This window comes from Peromyscus eremicus, chromosome 1 (genome assembly GCF_949786415.1).
Source record: "Peromyscus eremicus chromosome 1, PerEre_H2_v1, whole genome shotgun sequence".
NCBI classification, from domain to species: Eukaryota; Metazoa; Chordata; class Mammalia; order Rodentia; family Cricetidae; genus Peromyscus; species Peromyscus eremicus.
In genome coordinates this window covers 113227579-113245722 of record NC_081416.1, presented here as the reverse complement: position 1 = coordinate 113245722, position 18144 = coordinate 113227579, and the positions used below count along the sequence as shown (strand labels likewise).

At 34.9% G+C, this 18144-nt stretch overlaps 1 protein-coding gene across 1 annotated transcript; it reads right to left on the bottom strand.

Annotated features, from left to right (window-relative positions):
• Window positions 1–270: 270 nt before the first annotated feature.
• LOC131902248 (vomeronasal type-2 receptor 116-like) lies at window positions 271–17562 on the bottom strand. The gene is made up of 6 exons (XM_059253280.1): window positions 17363–17562; window positions 7256–7535; window positions 6067–6873; window positions 5087–5314; window positions 3968–4091; window positions 271–1190 (listed from the first exon to the last, which is right to left on the bottom strand). Exons 1-6 carry the CDS (start codon window positions 17557–17559, stop codon window positions 271–273), a joined length of 2556 nt encoding a protein of 851 aa, XP_059109263.1. The 5' UTR covers window positions 17560–17562.
• Window positions 17563–18144: the final 582 nt, after the last annotated feature.

Below are 18144 nucleotides of genomic sequence, written 5' to 3'. Positions count from 1 at the left end.
AAGGTAAAATTTTCCATGCCAATATCCAGATTCCTCACAATTCAGTCATAAACAATAACAAAAAGCAGAATTACATTTGTAGAAATTGCTTATTATAATGTTTCATCCATGAGAACTGAAATCCAGATTTTGTGTTGAAACTATATTATGCAGTTTATTTTGCACATTTTTCCATAAGATCAGACTTCTTACTTTGACATAATATTTGGTTTGCAGAAAGGATCCTTGTGATATTGTAGGGATGTCTGGTATAGGAAATGTTTGTTATTATTAATGGATATTTTCAGTTTTAGAATGTCTTTTCCTGACCTTATGAAAAGAATTTATTTGTCGTTTGAACAAAATAATGTAGCACTTTGGGGCAAAGATGCAAAAAAGTAGCCCTGCACTTGAGGCCAAGATACAGAAAATCTCCACAGCTACTGTAGCCTTGCCCTTGGTGCTTTGGTAGACAGGAAGGAAGGTGATCCAGACACTGCAGACCACCATCATGCTGAATGTCAGGTACTTGGCTTCATTGAATGTGTCAGGTAGATTTCTGGCCAGGAAAGCTACAATGAAGCTCGCCAGGGAAAGGGAGCCCAAATATCCCAGGACAGAGTAGAAGGCAATAACTGAACCTTTGTTGCAGACAATCAAAATATGGCCATGTTCAGTGTGTACATCAGCATCAACAAATGGAGGAGAAGTTCCCAGCCAGATTCCACAGAGAATCAGTTGGATCATAGTACAGATGGGAATGATGAAGTTAGGTGCACCTGATGTCAGCAGCCATCTCTTTGTTCTATCTGGAACAGTGATCTTGAATGCTAGTACCACAGTAATTGTCTTAGCCAAGACAGAAGATGTTGCCATGGTGAAGAAAATTGCAAATGTTGTCTGCTGCAAGATACAGGTGGCCATATGGGGATGGCCAATATAGAGCAAGGGACAGAGAAAACAAAATATGAGGGAAATGAGTAGTACATAGCTGAGAACTTGGTTATTGGCCTTGACTATGGGAGTGTCTTGATGCTTCAAAAAGATAGCGAGTACAACAGCTGTAAGAGAAGAGAAACACAGAGCCAAGCCAGCCAGAGACATTCCCAGGGGATCCTCAAAAGCCAGAAAGGTGACAACCTTTTTGAGGCAGTGAGTTCGTTTTGTGTTGGCATACTGGTCATCTGGACACTTCACACAATGATCCATGTCTAGTATAGGAAGGGCAGCATTTTCAGATTTAATTTTTTCCTAGTATTCATGAAATGTGATAGCTACAGTAATGTATTAGGAAGTCATAGCTAAATTTTATTTACTTCTTGTGGTATATGGAAATTAAATATGTTTGATGAATAGGATTTAATTCTAACTTCCTTTGTGTTTCACCATAATGAAAAGGTTTTGTTTATATTTATCTTACTTACCTGAAAACTTGTTAAGATTTTTCAAAAACAATGATATAGTTCCATATGATGTTCATGTAGCCACAAAAACCTACCTTGGATTGGGTAATTCATGGAAACAGAGTAGTTACTCATATTTTTGCATAGAATGCCAAACAGTAACTGAGAATGAACTATTTCATTTTATATTATTATCTGTCTATCAGCAGCAAATAGGTCCTCATGTATCTCCCCTGTCATAGAAACCTTACTCAATCCATATCATGGAAGAAACCTATTCTACCACATTATTAAACCAGTAGAGTTCCTAACAATGTTCAAAATATTTGCTAATGCATATTAGTAAAGTAGTCTCTCCTCATCAAGGAAACTTGTCTTTGAGACAGAGACCACTAGAGAAAAATCACAACCCACAATCAGTGAAAATTTAGAGTTGTGGAGCTCAGTCTAATGGATACATTTATAATAATACTCCCTCAAATACATTTATAAAAATACTCCCTCAGGAAAAGTTGCAGAAAAGGGAGATGAAAATATTGTAAGAGCTAGGGGAGCAGGCAGATGATGTAAGTAGATGTCTCAGAGAAATTTCATAAGCTACAGCCATAAAGTCTCACCAGCAATCAGACCTCAACCCTACATGGAGAACTGCAGACACCTAAGGAATATTGATATTGGGAGAAATTGTCTTTCCCAGAGTGTGGCACACTAACTGATTATCTTTGAATAACAAAATGGCCCATCTTAAAATATACAAGTAATAGTGTGAAGACTGAACAGTTTGTATTTAGAAGTATATGTGTATATACATAAAATATATGCACGTGCCAACAGTTAAAGAAAAAATGTGGCCATGTATTTGAAAGAGAGCAAGAAGGGATATGTGGGAGGATTTGGAGGAATGGTTTCAAAAGGAGGAATGATGTAATGGTATTATAATCTAAAAATAAGAAAAAAGAAAGGAAGCAAAATTAACATCCAGCACTGATAATGCCTAGAAAAGCAGAGACAACATGAACAAATTATCATCCAAATTCCCTACATGTAAAAACATCATGTCTATTTTTATGTTTCACTGTTTGATTTTTGTTTTGGCACATTATCTGCAAATTTTACTAATTTCTATAAGATTTGATTGTTCAATGCTCCCAAGGTTGCGGTATTTACTGTTAAAACATCAAAAATCAATCCCATACCTCAAGGGCATAATTACAAAAGATAGTACTGGATGAGCCTGAAAATTTCTTTCCATTCATATCTTTGTAATTTATACCACAGTATATTCAGTTTTCTTTCTATTGAATTTACCCAACAGACCAAACTGAAAAGTGATGATGATGATGACACCATTCCAGGATTGAGTCTATCCATCAGAAGGTTTACATTCCATTTTAGTTGTCTAATCCTCTCTGATTTTGCTAAGCAAAGTCATCTAAACTGGTGAGTAGAAGTATTGAAGTGCTTTGATTTTTAATATTTATTTTAAATTAGGTATAAACGTGTTGTATTTTTATCAAAAATATATTCTTTTCCGATACAATACACCCTGACCACAGCTTCTCTTTCCTCCAATTCTCCCATGCTTTTTAAAGTAGGAGCAAGGGAAATTTAATAAAATTGAGTGTAGTATCTTTGTGTTCAACTGGCACAAAAGTCAATAAATTTGAGTTTTGATTTAATATATATATGAGGGTACCATTTGAATCAATACAACTTTTGTGCATTATCCTATTAAAGTGGTTTATTTTCTCACATTAGTCACTGTGTTTCATAATCAAATACACTTATAGTTTCAGTATAATTTTTAAAAAATCTGTACTTTTTCTTCACAATCTAATGTTCAAATCATATACAATCATGTTTACCCATTTGTCAGGCTCTAAATGAAAATGCTAGTTAATTTTTTAGCTATTTCTTCTCACTACAACAGTAATTAATTCCATCTTTCAGTACCTGATATACTATGAAAGTATAGTTTTCAAAGTTTCTGTAAATCAATGTAGATTCCACTATTTATTTAAAAAATCTCTCTGTGAATTACTTGTTGTGAACATTATAATAAAATATTTAATACAGAGTTCAATATGATTGAATCCAAACTAAGCTGTGAAATAGAGTAGGACTTGAAATACAAACTACCAATGATAGAATTGATCTACTATAGCACACAGTACAAAAATGAACATTTCTAAAATATGATAGAACATCCCCGAACATTCACTCCTTGTTAGAAAATTGGGGTTACTGGGAATAAAAGGATGCATATCACATAAGGCTTAAATAAACTGACAAAAGATATGACTATTAAAAATTCTGAATATTAGGGTGATGATAAGTTGGATAGTAATCTTTATTACTCTAAAGTCATATCCAGGAAAAAAAATATTATGTTCATGGGGTCAAGACTGATCAGATAAAATGTAGTTAAAAAGACACAGTGTAGTATTTAAAATAGCAATATTATTTATGGTTTCAACTTCATAAAAAATTATCTTTTCCTTTTCCTGAAAGGACTCTTTCTGAACTATATAAATATGAGAGGAAATAAACAATCTGTTGATTATTTTGGTAAATCATGTCCTTACTTGTCACGTTGGAAATTTCATTTTCTGGACAGGGGTTACAATCAAAACAGCAGACAGCTTTTCCCTCCTGAGGGGATTTTCTGTGTCCAGGACTGCAGGGCCTACTGCATATGGAGGGTGGAGTCTGAGGAAAACCAGATACATTTTAGACGCAAAGAGTTTAATAAAAGTTGCAAAAGCTACAGTGATTCAAAGGAGCCACTGAAAATTTTATTAAACTCATGTATCACTGTGGACTAGTGGCTGTGGAGCCCCGATTGGACTGAACTAGGCCCTCTGGATATGGGAGACAGTTGTTTAGCTTGAACTGTTTGTGGGACACCCGGGCTGGGGGATCAGAATCCATCCCTGGTGCATGGGCAGGCTTTTGGTAGCCTGGTGCCTGCGGTGTGGCACCTTGGGTAACCTTGGTGCAGTAGGAAGAGGCTTGGACCTGCCCTGGCTTATGCTGGGCCCTGCTGACTCCCCATGGGTGACGTTGATTTGGAGGATGTAGGGTTAGGGGTGGCTTGGCAGGGAAGGCTGGGCAGTGGGAGTAGGGAGGAGGTGGGATGTGTTGGTGGTATGTAGAGTGAGTAGAAAATTTCTTAATAAATAAATAAATAAAAATAAAAAAACTGCTACTCCTTAGATACCCCATTAACACATGTGAATTTGTCCATTTCTAAGGACAGAGCTCTCCTGTCCCAATCACCTTCCCAATTTCCCATCTCTCCTATGACATTACTATAGGTCTCTGGCATATGAAATTTGGGAAGAATTTCCAATCCACAGGAAGCTATTAATAACAATAAAAATTTCATTATAAAAACCTTATGAGTCATAAAATAAAATTTCATTGTCTTTAATATTAATATTATAAATTTATGGTGATCTATAAATTGTGGCACACAACATAAGAGGAAAGAGGAGAGGAGAAGAAAGGAGAGAGAGATAGAGATAGAGATAAATAGAGAGAGAGAGAGAGAGAGAGAGAGAGAGAGAGAGAGAGAGAGAGAGAGAAGAGTGGATGTGAGTCAATAAATGAGTAATTGTTAAAATGTGTTACTTCAATGATGAAACATGCTGTTTTATAGTATTTGTGCTACATGTAAATCATTTGAGTTAAGACCAAATTACCTGTCTAAAATCGGTGGCCCACTCTGTCATTTCATCAGATATGTACAATTGTTGATCATTAGGAGAATGTCCAGAAAACTTTCCTATTTTCACTTTAAATCCACAGGATTGTTTAAAATCTGTGATATAGAAAATGTCGTATTCTGTACCCTGTTTTGCCTCCTGGTTCATGGTCACTAGGTCTCCAACAGGATTTGCAAATTGTATGTTCTTCAGTAAAGAGAACATCTAAAACACATTTGTCATTTTAGTTTCAACTATGCCTACACAGTAGGACAGAAAATATAAAGTATATAATGCCAGTAATTTTCATTAGCCTCCTCTAAAAAAAAACTGTATTAAGTACTCAGTAGTAAATAAAAGAAATTATATATAGAAATAAATTTTCACTACACTTTAAAGTTAAAATTTTATGACTGGAATTGATCCTCTAAAACACCCCACCTAAATTATATGCTTATAGAGTAGAGACACAATCAATATTTCTTCCTGGAAATATTGTTATTTGATTATGACCCTGGAAATTGCTTTCCTTAATAGATCAAAAAGTGGCCGCACTACTATTATCATGTGGAATCTTTGTTTTAAAATGATAAGCAACTTTTTGATCATATAAAAGAAAAGTCACTTTCTTGTTGTCATTTAAAAATTTCATAAAAAATATTGTTCTTCCAAATGTTAAAAACATAAGATTAATGTGTATGTTTGTAATATTCTGAAAAATTTCTTCATTTAGATTTTAAAATGCTGACTTGTGTGCCAGTATCACCTCTGCCATAATTTATGACACTAACATGATCTTCATCACATGCAGTGAAAGTGTCCAGAAATATATGCACCTGAGAGAAAGGTTTGTAGTTTGCATGGATTTAAAAAACTGCGGTTCCCCTTAAGAATGTTATCTCTATGACATACAGGCCGTTTTCCCTTAAGAATGTCATCTCTATGACATACAGGCCATTCAATGAATGACTAATTACCTGCCAGGAGTCAAATTCCAGCACTTTCCTATGATTCTCTGACCATGTGCCTATTTGTTCCAGAAGCATCTCATGGAGTGAGTGCGCCACAGCATACACAGCATTGTATAAGTTATAACTTGAATCACTCATGGACATACCAAACTGATGTCTACATAACCACTTCAATAAAGTTGTGGCAGAACAATTCTTGAGTTTCTTACAGTTAGATGATGACAAAGAACACTTAAAATAAATCCACCATAGTTTAGCAAATGAAATTTCCTTACTGTAATTTGAAGGGTGCACTGTCTGCATAAATTGTTTAAAATCAGACATCTCAGAATTCTGATGTGAAAAAATGAGAGTACCATGGAAGGAGTCAAGCAAAAAATCCCCCATAACAGTGATCCTGTCAAATTGTGATACACTGACCCAGATTCTATTAATTTTTAAAAATTTCCATACTATAAAATGTATTTGTAGAGCAGAGTCTTTGTCTCCATAAACAATCACAACTTTTGTTGATGACATCATAATCTGCCTATTATACTGGTTAGCTTTTTGAAAGTATGAAATGTTGTCATTTGTGATAAAACTCACAAATGCTAAACAGACAATGTTCCTTTGCATCTCCTCTCTCAATTCAGAAAGAAATTGAATTCCATGGTCTTCATTTGAAATGATCACTCCTACCCAGTTCCATCTGAAGTGAACCAGTAGGGACACCATGGCTATTGGTAGAGATGTGTCCTTGGGAGACATCTGGTAGAGATAAGGAAATTGTTCATGGGCACTCAGGAGAGGTTGAAAATCACCATAGTAGAGCTGAAGGACATAGAACATAAGCACAGTATGAGTAAGATAGAAGGAATAATGATTGGTTTAACACCTAAATGTAGTAAGCAAATACGGGAGTGTTAGAAAATGTGAATTCTACATCTCATTATTAAAATTATAACCAATTTCTTGTGGTTGTTCCAAAACTACAAGTAAACTATCTTTTCTGGTAAAGTGTTTCACACTTCTGCTGCCTTTCATGCCTATTTTTGAATAAAGTTGTTATGTTTACTTCAGAAATTACCTGAACATTTATCCTTGATGGAACAGAATAGAGAAAAACCAAGTCTCTACCTCTTTATCTTTTTGATTCTCAGAAAATCAACTTTAAGGAGACAGTATTTCATTAAATTATCCCACTCTGACTTACCTCTGGAGTTCTGGACATGTACAGGAGTGGTCCAAGGGTTGCAGGAACTTCCCACATTGGTCCTGTAAGTACGATTAAATATTTTCTCTGATTTTTACAGTAGTAGTTAGGAAAATTTTCACTTCTTTTTGCAGTAGAACCAGATTTCCTCTTGTCAGCCACCAGATTACATTTGATGTCAACTAGCAGAGAAACGTTTGGTAAAATATGAGGGTTCCTATTGATTTCTTCCATGGCAAAATAAAGAGAGAAAATCAGGTGGATGTTCTTAGGTGTCAACCTGAAAACAGAGCACACTATTCATGAGAGATTAGTTAACAAACATGACAATTTTATATTACACTCAATAGAATAGCACTGATTTTTTTTGACCCATTGCTATGGTGACACAAGTCCTATTTATTTGATGTATGAGAATGTGAGACCTGTGGGAGAATATTAAGATTCATAAAGGTTTTTCTTTGTGGGAGTGGATTTCATACCAATGAGATTGCCTTTTTACTTTGCAGTTTCCTACAGTTCTATCCTATTATCTGCAAACTTTGTAAAATATATGCATGCCCTTCAGACCCTAGAAAAGACTGTACTGGCTAATGTTGAATCTGCTTGTGCCTTCATTGCATATTTCTAACATTTAACCTATGTGAAAAACAAATTTTTATTATCTGCTACCTAGAACTCTATTCTTTTATACAGAGGCAGAACTGGACAATGTTATGATGTTGCTGAGGTTATGAAGACTAGGTAGCTAAACCTGCCTGTGCCAAAAGCTTTGAAAAGCCTGAGGGATTCATAGGTAATTAAAATAGCATAATACTTCTTATCCTCCCTCTTTCCTTTCACATATTTTCTTGCTTTCATATTGTATTTGATGATGTTCAATGTTTAGTGATAAAAGGGTGGATATTATTATACCTGCTTCCGGTGAGGAATGAGCTCCCTTCTCTTCATGTGGACCCTTATGCTGTACCGATGCCTTTCAACCTATATGCTTAGCTTTGTATTATAGAACTAAACCTGGATTCAAGTTGGTGTGGTTGATATTTGTCCTGATATGTATTGTGTAATAAATTTACTACAGCATCTCTCTTTCATTTAAGGTGTTTTGCTTGGATATAACTGTTTTGATATAGTTTTTATAGAGTTTGATCTTATTTAACAATAACATCTTATTTCAGTGTGTTGTTTAGGAGGGTTTTAGTTACTGCCTCATGCTGAGAGCTGCTGGTAGCAATGGCTTTACTTGAGGCCTAAGAATATAGAGCAGATGGCAATGGATAGGTGAGGTGTCAACCCACCAGATAAATAATTCTCTGATGGAGGAACTCTTACAGGTAAGACTTATGGGGCCACAGACTCTGGACATGGTTGCTTCCATTTGTAATTTCACATGTGTATAAACAGCTTTGTTATCTCCCTAATACCTGAAATGTAATGTGTAATTTCATCTGATGTGTACATGTAATCTCATGATTATATCTCAATCTTATGGGCATATATATCTGAGAATGATCAGGAAGAAGACTCCTCATTAAGCTCTATAATTTTAATATATGGAAGATATACAAGGATATGCTTAATAACTACCTCCATTATTCCACGAGGACTGTAAGACACTTAGGCCCTGTTTTTTAAATCACTTGTTCATACTGGCATAAAGAAAACAGCAATTTCTTCTCAATTCTAAGACAAGCCATATACTATTGGCTGATTTGGGGACTCAGAACAAATTCAAACTAGACTGAATGTCTCTGTAACCATATCATAAGTCAAAACTTTACAGATATGCACAAGGACAGAGTTGGACATGTCTACCTAAGGTTATTAATTACAAAGCAACCTATAATACTATGCCAGTTTCTCTAGCAAGGCATGTCTGATAACAGAGACCTGTGGCCACTCCCTACTAAATTCTTTTGCAATTAACACTCTCTACAAACTTCTAACCTCAATTTTGGATATAAAACTCAAGGATCAGTTAACTAATTGTTTATTATTTAGGTCCCAAATAACAATTAATCAAATAACCAAGTCCAGAGAGAAACAGATTTATGTGGGAAAATTTTCACAATTAGCCCAGGCTACAGAAGATGGTCTGGCCTCACAACCTTGAATATAGGGGTACAAGTTCCCTTCCTTATGATCTGAGCCTACAAACAGGAAAAGAAAATATATTTTTAGGTTTAGGAATTTTTCAATGCCACCATGCCCTGCCTATGTGTTGCCTTGGAAAATGGCTCTGCTCCTTATCATTTACTCAAGGAATGTGCTATGACCTTTAGATACAGCTTTTGTAACTTTTCTTTTATTGCAAAAGCCCTCCTGTTAAATGTGTATGTAGCTGTGTAGGACAATGGGAGCAAGAAAATTGGAACTTGAGAGAAAACTGAAGCTGTAGAGAAGTAAAAAGCATGACCATCACATCCTGTATGTGAGTGTGATTCCCTCAGATAGAAACTTATTCCTGAAGACCCTCAAATAAGAAAGATTCCTAAAATCCCACTACTCTGAAGGCCTTATACTTACAACCCTAGAGTAGTTTTAGGAGCTGGACTTCCAGGCAGTGTTAGCCTCATCCTTATTTTCTGTGTTGCTTTGTGACTAAACACATTTTTATACCACTACACAACTTGTGGTTGTGAAGCTGCTATGGAATTGATTGAAACATTTACATATCCCACAAATTTTTAATGCTCATGTTTGAATCAGTTTTTTTGACAGTGTCTTATTCTTTTATTTCTTACAATTATCTCTTTCCCTGAAAGACCCGAAGTTATGCCACATTTTCTAGGCCCTTGCCATTCTATACTGGAGATGGATATGCATTGTTAAAATTGAACTCTCCCATTCATTCACTGTAATTACTCTTCTGTGAAATGTTAGTATGTCATATGATATAGACTAGACCATAATATACTATTTGGATACTTTTAAACTTGAAAGGAGCCTTTAATCTTCATATGGAATACAGAAATACCCAGGATAGCTAAAGGAATACTAAATAATGAACTAAGTATTGGTAATGTCACTATGGCCTCACAATGTACTACATAGCTGTAGTAATAAAAACAGAATGAACTTGTCACAAAAGCAGACATGTTGATAAATAGAAAGAATTGGAGCTTCAGACTAATTCCACATACCTATGGACATCCACTTTATGATAATGAAGTCAGAAATATACAGTGGAAAAACTAAACATCTTTAACAATTGGTGCTGTCTAAACTGAATAGATACATGAAAAAGGACACATATTTATCCATATCTACCACTCAGCACAAAACTCCACTCTGGGTGAACAATACTGTAAGACTAGATACGCTGGATCTCTTAAAAGAGAAAACTGGGGTATAGTCTTGAACTCATGTTTCGGTAAAGGTTTCTTTTTCTGAACAGAACACTAATTGGGAATGTACAAGAACAACAATAAATAAATGAGAACTCATGGAACTGAAAAGCTTTTGTATGGTAAAGAACATCATCATTCGGACATAGTGGCAGGCTGGAAAATGGGAAAAGATCCTTACTCATCAGGGTACTGTAAATCAAATGTACTTTGAAATTTTATCCAATTACATTCAGCATGAACAACATCAATCAAAAAATAATAGCTTATGGTACAAGAACACAGACTAATGGGAAGACTCATCCATTGCTTATGGAATTGTAAACTTGCACTATGAGGATCAGTGCAGTGGTTCTTTTGGAAGCTTGGTATAGATCTTTTTCAAGACCCAGATATCTGACTTGTCTTAGTTTGGGCTTCTAATGCTGCAATGAAACATCACACCCCAAATGCAAGTTAAGGGGGAAAGAGTTTATTTGCCACACACTTCCATGTCTCTGTTCATGATAGAAGAAATTCAGGACAGGAACTTAAACTGAGCAAGAACCTGGAGAAAGGAAGTGTTGAAGAGTCCTCGAAAGAGTGGTGCTTACTGGATTTCTTTCCATGGTTTGCTCAGCTTGCTTTATTATAGATACCAGGACCACAAGTCCAGGGATGGCACAACCCATAATGGACTGGGCCTTCCCCCATCAATCACTAATTAAGAAAATGTCTCACAGACATACCCACAGCCAATATCATGGAGATACTATTTTACTGAGTGTGCTGAGTCAGCAGATGAAAGCCTACCATCCATGAATCAGCATGTAATGGCACACAGGTAAAGCCCCAGAAAACATGACAACATGTAGATTAACAGAAATTGGCTGTGTTTAAATGTAAGAGCTAGTCAGTGGTAAGCCTGACCTAATGGCTCAGCAGTTTTAATTAATATAAGATTCTGAGTGATTATTTTATAAGTGGCTGTGGGGTCTGTGGGGCTAGGAAAGTCCGGAGACAACTCCAGCTACAATCCTCTCTACAAATAGATGATAAGGCCCTATGGCTGAAGATGAAACCAACACAGCTGAATGAAGATAAAGAAATTAAACTGGTGCCTACCTAGAGCGTTTATGCCTGCTAACTACTGTTCGTAGTACTCAAAGTTCTCTGAAAAACAAGCAAGGTAAACACAAACCTAAACATCTACAATGGTGACTGCCTGCAAGATGTGCTAGTGAAACAGTGGCATGAAGCTGGTAGGAGTAACCAAATAATAAATGATTTGGTTTAGGTCCATTCCAAGAGATTGAATACATGTTTGACACCACGTTGCCGGCCAAGAACATCACAAAAGATAAGGCCAGGACCTAGGGGAAAACCTAAGACTGCTGCTCTGATAAAGGAACAAAGCCATAAAATGTCTCTTAACATCATTCTGCTTTATTCATAGATCTGTTCCTTGCTTAGACATCAGTGGCAAAGTTTCTTCCTCCACTATATGTAGACAAATACTGAGGCCCACAGCTGGTCAATGTGCAGATAGTGAGAGACCTTGCACCATTTTTAAATGTTGTGTCACCATCAAATGCAACAACATTCCATACAGAGCTCAAGGAACTCCATGGCAGAAGAGGTGGAAAGATGTGTAAGATCCAGAGTGAATGGAGATAATAAAAGAAATAAGGACATCTATGCACAGGACTGATGCACATATGAACTCAGAGAGGTTGAGACAGTATACACAGGACTGCACACATCTGTGCCACATGGAATTCATTTGCTCAGTGAAGAAGTGAATAATAGCTCCTATCTTAAACTCAGGAGATATCGCCTATCAGTATCTACTGCAAACAAAAATTTGTTTCTTGACAACAGAGTTTCACTGGGGACATGATCCACCATTTAGGGCCAGCATGATGCTCATCAGTAGATGGCCAAAACAAAATAAAGTCAATGGTATTTGAAGTTTAATTATATCATAATATTTTTTCAGGGTTTTAAAAGTTATTTTAAGCCCAGGCCCCCAATTTGTATTATGGCATTTGTGGTTTTGTGGGATTCCTGTGCATAAGAATGTGTGTGTCTTATTATCTATATGTGTATCTCAGTTTTTTTTTATTTCTTCTGTTTGGTTGATTATGTTGTCCTATTCTGATTTGTTTGTTTTTGTTTTATCTTATTTTCTAACTATCATTTAGAAGAGTCTTTATCCATCAAGAGAAAGAAACAGTGTTAGTTCAGATTGGAGGGGAAGTGAAAAGGAAATCAGAGGTGTGAGGGAGTGAAAACTGTAATCAAATATAATGTGTGAAGAATAAATTTTCAATAAAAATACAGGGATATAAGTTTTATGTGTGATAATGTACATGGCCCTGGGAAAATATTATATTATATAAGAATGACATAAATGAGCAAAAAATAGTTTATCTCATTCATATGAAAAGCCCAAATGGAGCTGTATGTGATAGAATGTAGATTAAGGAATAGGTAGCAATGAGGGAATAAAAGATGAGAGCTGAAAAATATATTATCATGATTCCTAGTGAAATGTTCTAAATATTTGAACTTGACTGTGATGATAGATGCCTTCATTTGTCTGTGTTAACATTCATTCTTTTAAACAAGTAGACCATAAAATGTAACTTAACAGAAACAGAAACAAACTCCCAAAACAAGCAAATTAGTTGTTTTAGATTTGTGCTTTTTCCCCTTTAGTTGTTGGAAGTTTTCTATATAAAATCTTCAATGGTTTACTGCTTTTTATTTCAAAAGGTACCCATTGTTACTTTTTGCCATCATCAATGATGCTACATTTTCTCATGCCCTTGGGAAGCCTCTACTCATCAGTCGTGGTTATTGTTTTTAATCTGTAAAAAACCTAGAGTTTATTGGGTGAGGTTTGTCTCTGGGATACAACACATTATCTCCTGCTTCCATCTGTGAAAGTAAAGTGGCATTGTAAACTTTCAACCTAGAAGGCTCTATTTAGTCACAAGCCTCTTATCATTCTATGTAAAATCACTATATTTAGAAAGGAGAAAGAAACTTACTCCAAAGTTTTCTCAACAAAGAAGAAGATGACTAGAAACTAGACTAATATTGGCAATTGATAGATACTGAAAGATGGAGAGCCAGTTTACACTTTTTTTAATACAGCATTTTGCTGGTTTAACCATTGTCCAGTGGAAGGTCATATATTCAAGAGCATTTGACAGTACAAATTGGCCTTAATTCATTAAAAAAAAAGAAACAAAGTAGGGTGATTGAGAGAGAGGCATGGATCTGGGGAAGTTGTTGGTAGTATGTGAATATTATCATAATGCATTCCATGAAATCTTCAAATGAGTAATAAAATTTTAAATAGACAATACAAGTTGGTGTAGTTATGTGAAAAAATAAGTTAATCCTTCCTGCATTGTTCAGGTAGGCTCACAGTTTGGAGATTAGACTCGATCCAAATAGAGATTGAATGATTACTTTGGTTCCCTCTCATCACTATACATCCATATGGGAAACATGCATGACTAGAATATTTTCAACATGGTTTGGACAAATAGTAGAAAATTATAGGCAAAGTTGGGAACCCAATTCCAACGGAGGGTACACATATCAATAACTTAATTTCCTGTTTATTGCATAATAAATAAATAATGTACAGTACAAGCATTTGTGTATTTCTCACATTTAATCCTCAACATGTTGGAAATGTAGAGAGTAAATACATATAAAAAGGTAACTTTTCTTTCATCTGTCAATCAAATTCCAACATATGGAGAATAATGAATGCCACAAGAAGAATCCTTTTCTCAGCTACAGAGAAATTCTCATTATGTATGTCAAGAGAGGAGTTAGAATAATTGAAATTTTGTTTGTGAAATGACACACCTAAGTGATCATTCAACTCAGAAATGTAAAATGACCAGGAAATGTATAAACAAACAGTCCTTCTGACAAATTCCATCTTATGATAGCTATAAAGTTTCACACCATTTGCAGAATATAACGAACATACTATTCATTTTTTAAGTTAAAATGAATATATATACAGTAAGTTTATATTAAAATCTCTATTTCGCCACAAAGTAATTTCTTGATGTTCTCTCTACAAAGCATATGAAAATAAATGACTAATCTATTGCCTCTCCTCTATGTTCACTGTGATTGCATCGGACATTTGTAGAAATATTCTGAAAAAATATATGTACTACTGTTTTTTCCCTTAAAATTCATGATCCAGTTGCCTTAACCATGCTATTCAAAAATAGCTAAACAATCACCTTAAAGAATTTATTAGTAGGTACATAGGCAGAATGTCTCTTCATAATACCCATAGTTATTTTCACACAAGAGTCTCTTTTGAGATGATGAATATGTGTTTAGTTTTGCTGAATCTCACTCATCATGGCCATGTTTCAGAAAGTCATAATTTATTCATGATGATCTGATATTATTTCTTTATTTAATTAGGTAAAACATGATATAGGTGCATTAATAGTCCAGTATGTTTCTCTATAAATTCATTTGCTTTATCAATTGTGGTATCATGTTTTTAATCATGCTAGAATCATCCAAACATTGCTCAGAAAATAATACTGAATAGCCATAAAGCAAAAATAGCTGTTTAGTCTCAAACAGGAAGAGAAACATACACTAATTTGTAAACATCTTTGCTATGTAATATAAAAAGCTTAATAGGAATTTAGATACAACAATCCCAGTCTGTAATGAACATACATGTATATGAAGAAAATTCAGGAAATGATCAAGACTGTGCTTTTTCACATGAGGCATTTATGCCTCCATGAGACAGTTCTATACTAATCGATTATTTGTATTGGTAAAAATGCATACAAAGTGGTCTAGTGAGGAAACATTTGCCTTGCCGTTTTCTTTATTACTCATAAGTTAGGAGAAATTAAAGCTTTTCTCTGGACTTCTCTCATCTTGTGTCATGTCAATATATAAGTATAGACACAGAAAGATCCTGTGATTACAAGTGCCAGTATTTTAGACATAAAATTCTTCATAATCTTAAAATAGGAGATCACATCACTGAGGCATATTGATTGAATATCTGGTGAAATTTAAAAGTGAATGAGATGAATTAAAAACCTCCTTTCCTTGACTCTCAGGGTACAGCTTGCCTGCACTGTGTAGATAATTATAGGCATATGTATTGGTGAATATTTTTTGTTCAAATTCTAATCAAATACCCCTTCATTCTTCCTCATTTATATCTGATCATTTGGAGGTCTGTGTCATCTCAATATTCTATATTACCATGCATATTATTTTTATAGCTATTATATGATCACTTGCCTTTTGTTCCACACACTCCTTCAAACCTAGTGATATTTTTGATAAACAGATGCTTATTCAACACATAGGATATCGTTTCACTTCTAGTGCAGTTTTTCAATTCTTCTGAGGTTTCTCTTATACAATACAGTCATAAACTTTCACGTCTCTTTTGAATGTCCTACTTAGATATGGTATTAAAAACTGAACAAAACCTTTGTCTAAAACTGAAAACTTCACTGTGATGATTCTCACACCTATGCAATGCCACACCTAGAAATGTGTTGTTACCCAAATTTAGAACTTTTTTTTTCGACATTTTCCCTATCAAACTCTAAGAGACACTGTAACAATTTTCTAAGCTGAAATCTCAACGAGTAACCTCAATGATATAGAAAAATTGTGGTCAAACATATAAATCTAAGATTGTGTAGTGCACACATCTTCACAATAAACAAATTTATTTTATATAATTAGGGAAAGAAGAGAAAGAGATTTAAAAGTGTAATAAATGTAACAAATGAAAGTATATACAGTAAAAATGAGACATGACAATTTTTAAGTCAATAATTTGACTTCAGCCTGAGGTAAGTTGGATGAACTTGTAACCTTAGTACTCCTCTTTCAACTGTTAGCAGGTACCACAGGCAACATGTTTATTCTAATACTGTAAAAGGGAAACAGGAACTCATTGCTTGCAAGGGCACCCTCTATTCTAACAAATGGATAAATTGTCTACTGAGGTATTTTAATTGGATGATTTATGTGTCTCTAATCTAGAACTTGGAAAAAAAAGTTCTGACATTTTTTATTCCACAAAAAAAATGTGGTTGTGCACATGAAACTGAATGTAAAGCTAAGGATGGCATAAAATTCTCATAGTGAACAGACACTGTTCAATTTCACACTGTTGTTTGCCACACCTGATTTCAGCTGTGGAATCAAAGAACACAACAGTTGTGAAATTATGACAGATAGATTATTTGAACAAAAATCTCAGTACCTTTTTAATATGCCTAACTAAAAGTCTGAGCAGATATACCAAGGCCCTCTGTGTGGGAATTGCGCATTCTATGCTGATGAACAAAAAACCACTAGCAGACAAAAGAAAAACTACTTTACTGTAACTTCTATGAAATAAACTAAAAGCAGTGCTTAGTACTTTGTTTGTTAGGGACATCACATGACAGCAGTTGGAAATTGTCATATTTAAGGATTGTTTCTAGAAGCAAAATTGATAGTATGGATCATTCATTCAGCTTCCAGACTGGAATCTGTGACTTGAAAAATACAAACAAGCTAACCCCTAAACCATCATAAATAGGAAAATAAACATGAAATATATTTGGGTAATGTCCTAGAGGTAGGAAGAAAACACAGAAAGAAGACACATAGAATAACATTCTACCTCTCAGCAGCACTACAATGCATCATATACCATGATAAACAAGGATTTAAAAATGAAAGAGGTACTTACTGCTTATCTAGATTTCCACTGAAATATTCATTTTTCATGTTTCTGTGCTCTGTATAAATGGAAAAGAAACAGTCTTTTTCCTTATCTCCTTCTGGGTTTTTCTTGTCTTTTATTCTCAAAAAGCACACAGGGTCAGTCAAACTGCAGAGAAGTAAGGGAGGATTCAGGACCAGGAAGACAAAGATCAAAGACAACATCTTTGTAATGTAGCTGAGATGAGAGCCTGAGCGAAGTGCAGCATGAAGAGTCAGAAAGAAACTCACATATCAATTATGCATGAACCCATCCATGTGTCTCTTTTTATTATTAAAGTCAGTGCTAAGGAATGCAATATATTTTAGAAATCTCAGTACTTTGTTTTCAGTGTGCTTTTTCACTCTGGAGAATTCATAATTAGTTTCTGGCCTGGGGCTCTGCATCTGAGTTTCTAAATCCAGGTGACAATTAAGGTATACTAATTTCATTCTCCTCAATATCCCTTATGATTTTAGATCTGTGTCACTGGACTTGAAGTTCGCAGACACAATTCCTCCTGGGCAAATTTCCTAACAAGCTCTGATTACCATTTGTTGTAGTTGACTTGGATTACATCAGACATCTCAAATGAATTTTGTGTTAAAATAATTCTTTGTAGACAGAGCTTATTAGAGACATACAAAAGTATGAGCAGTAATGTTGATGATAGGAAGGATTATCTTTACTGTCTGTTTTATGAGGATGTTCTTTGCCTGCTTGAATGCTGTTTTATCTGTCTGTCTGAGAAGCTTCTGGGTGGCAAAACA

Bases quoted from the DNA above. Each gene is read 5' to 3' on its own strand.
- LOC131902248 (XM_059253280.1), bottom strand. From the start codon at position 17,559: ATGTTGTCTTTGATCTTTGTCTTCCTGGTCCTGAATCCTCCCTTACTT. The intron at 7,536-17,362 runs GTAAGTACCTCT...CTCTGTTTTCAG, and splicing joins AGTGGAAATCTAGATAAGCA to GTTGACACCTAAGAACATCC. The intron at 1,191-3,967 runs GTAAGGACATGA...TTCCTATACTAG, and splicing joins TGAAATTTCCAACGTGACAA to ACATGGATCATTGTGTGAAG.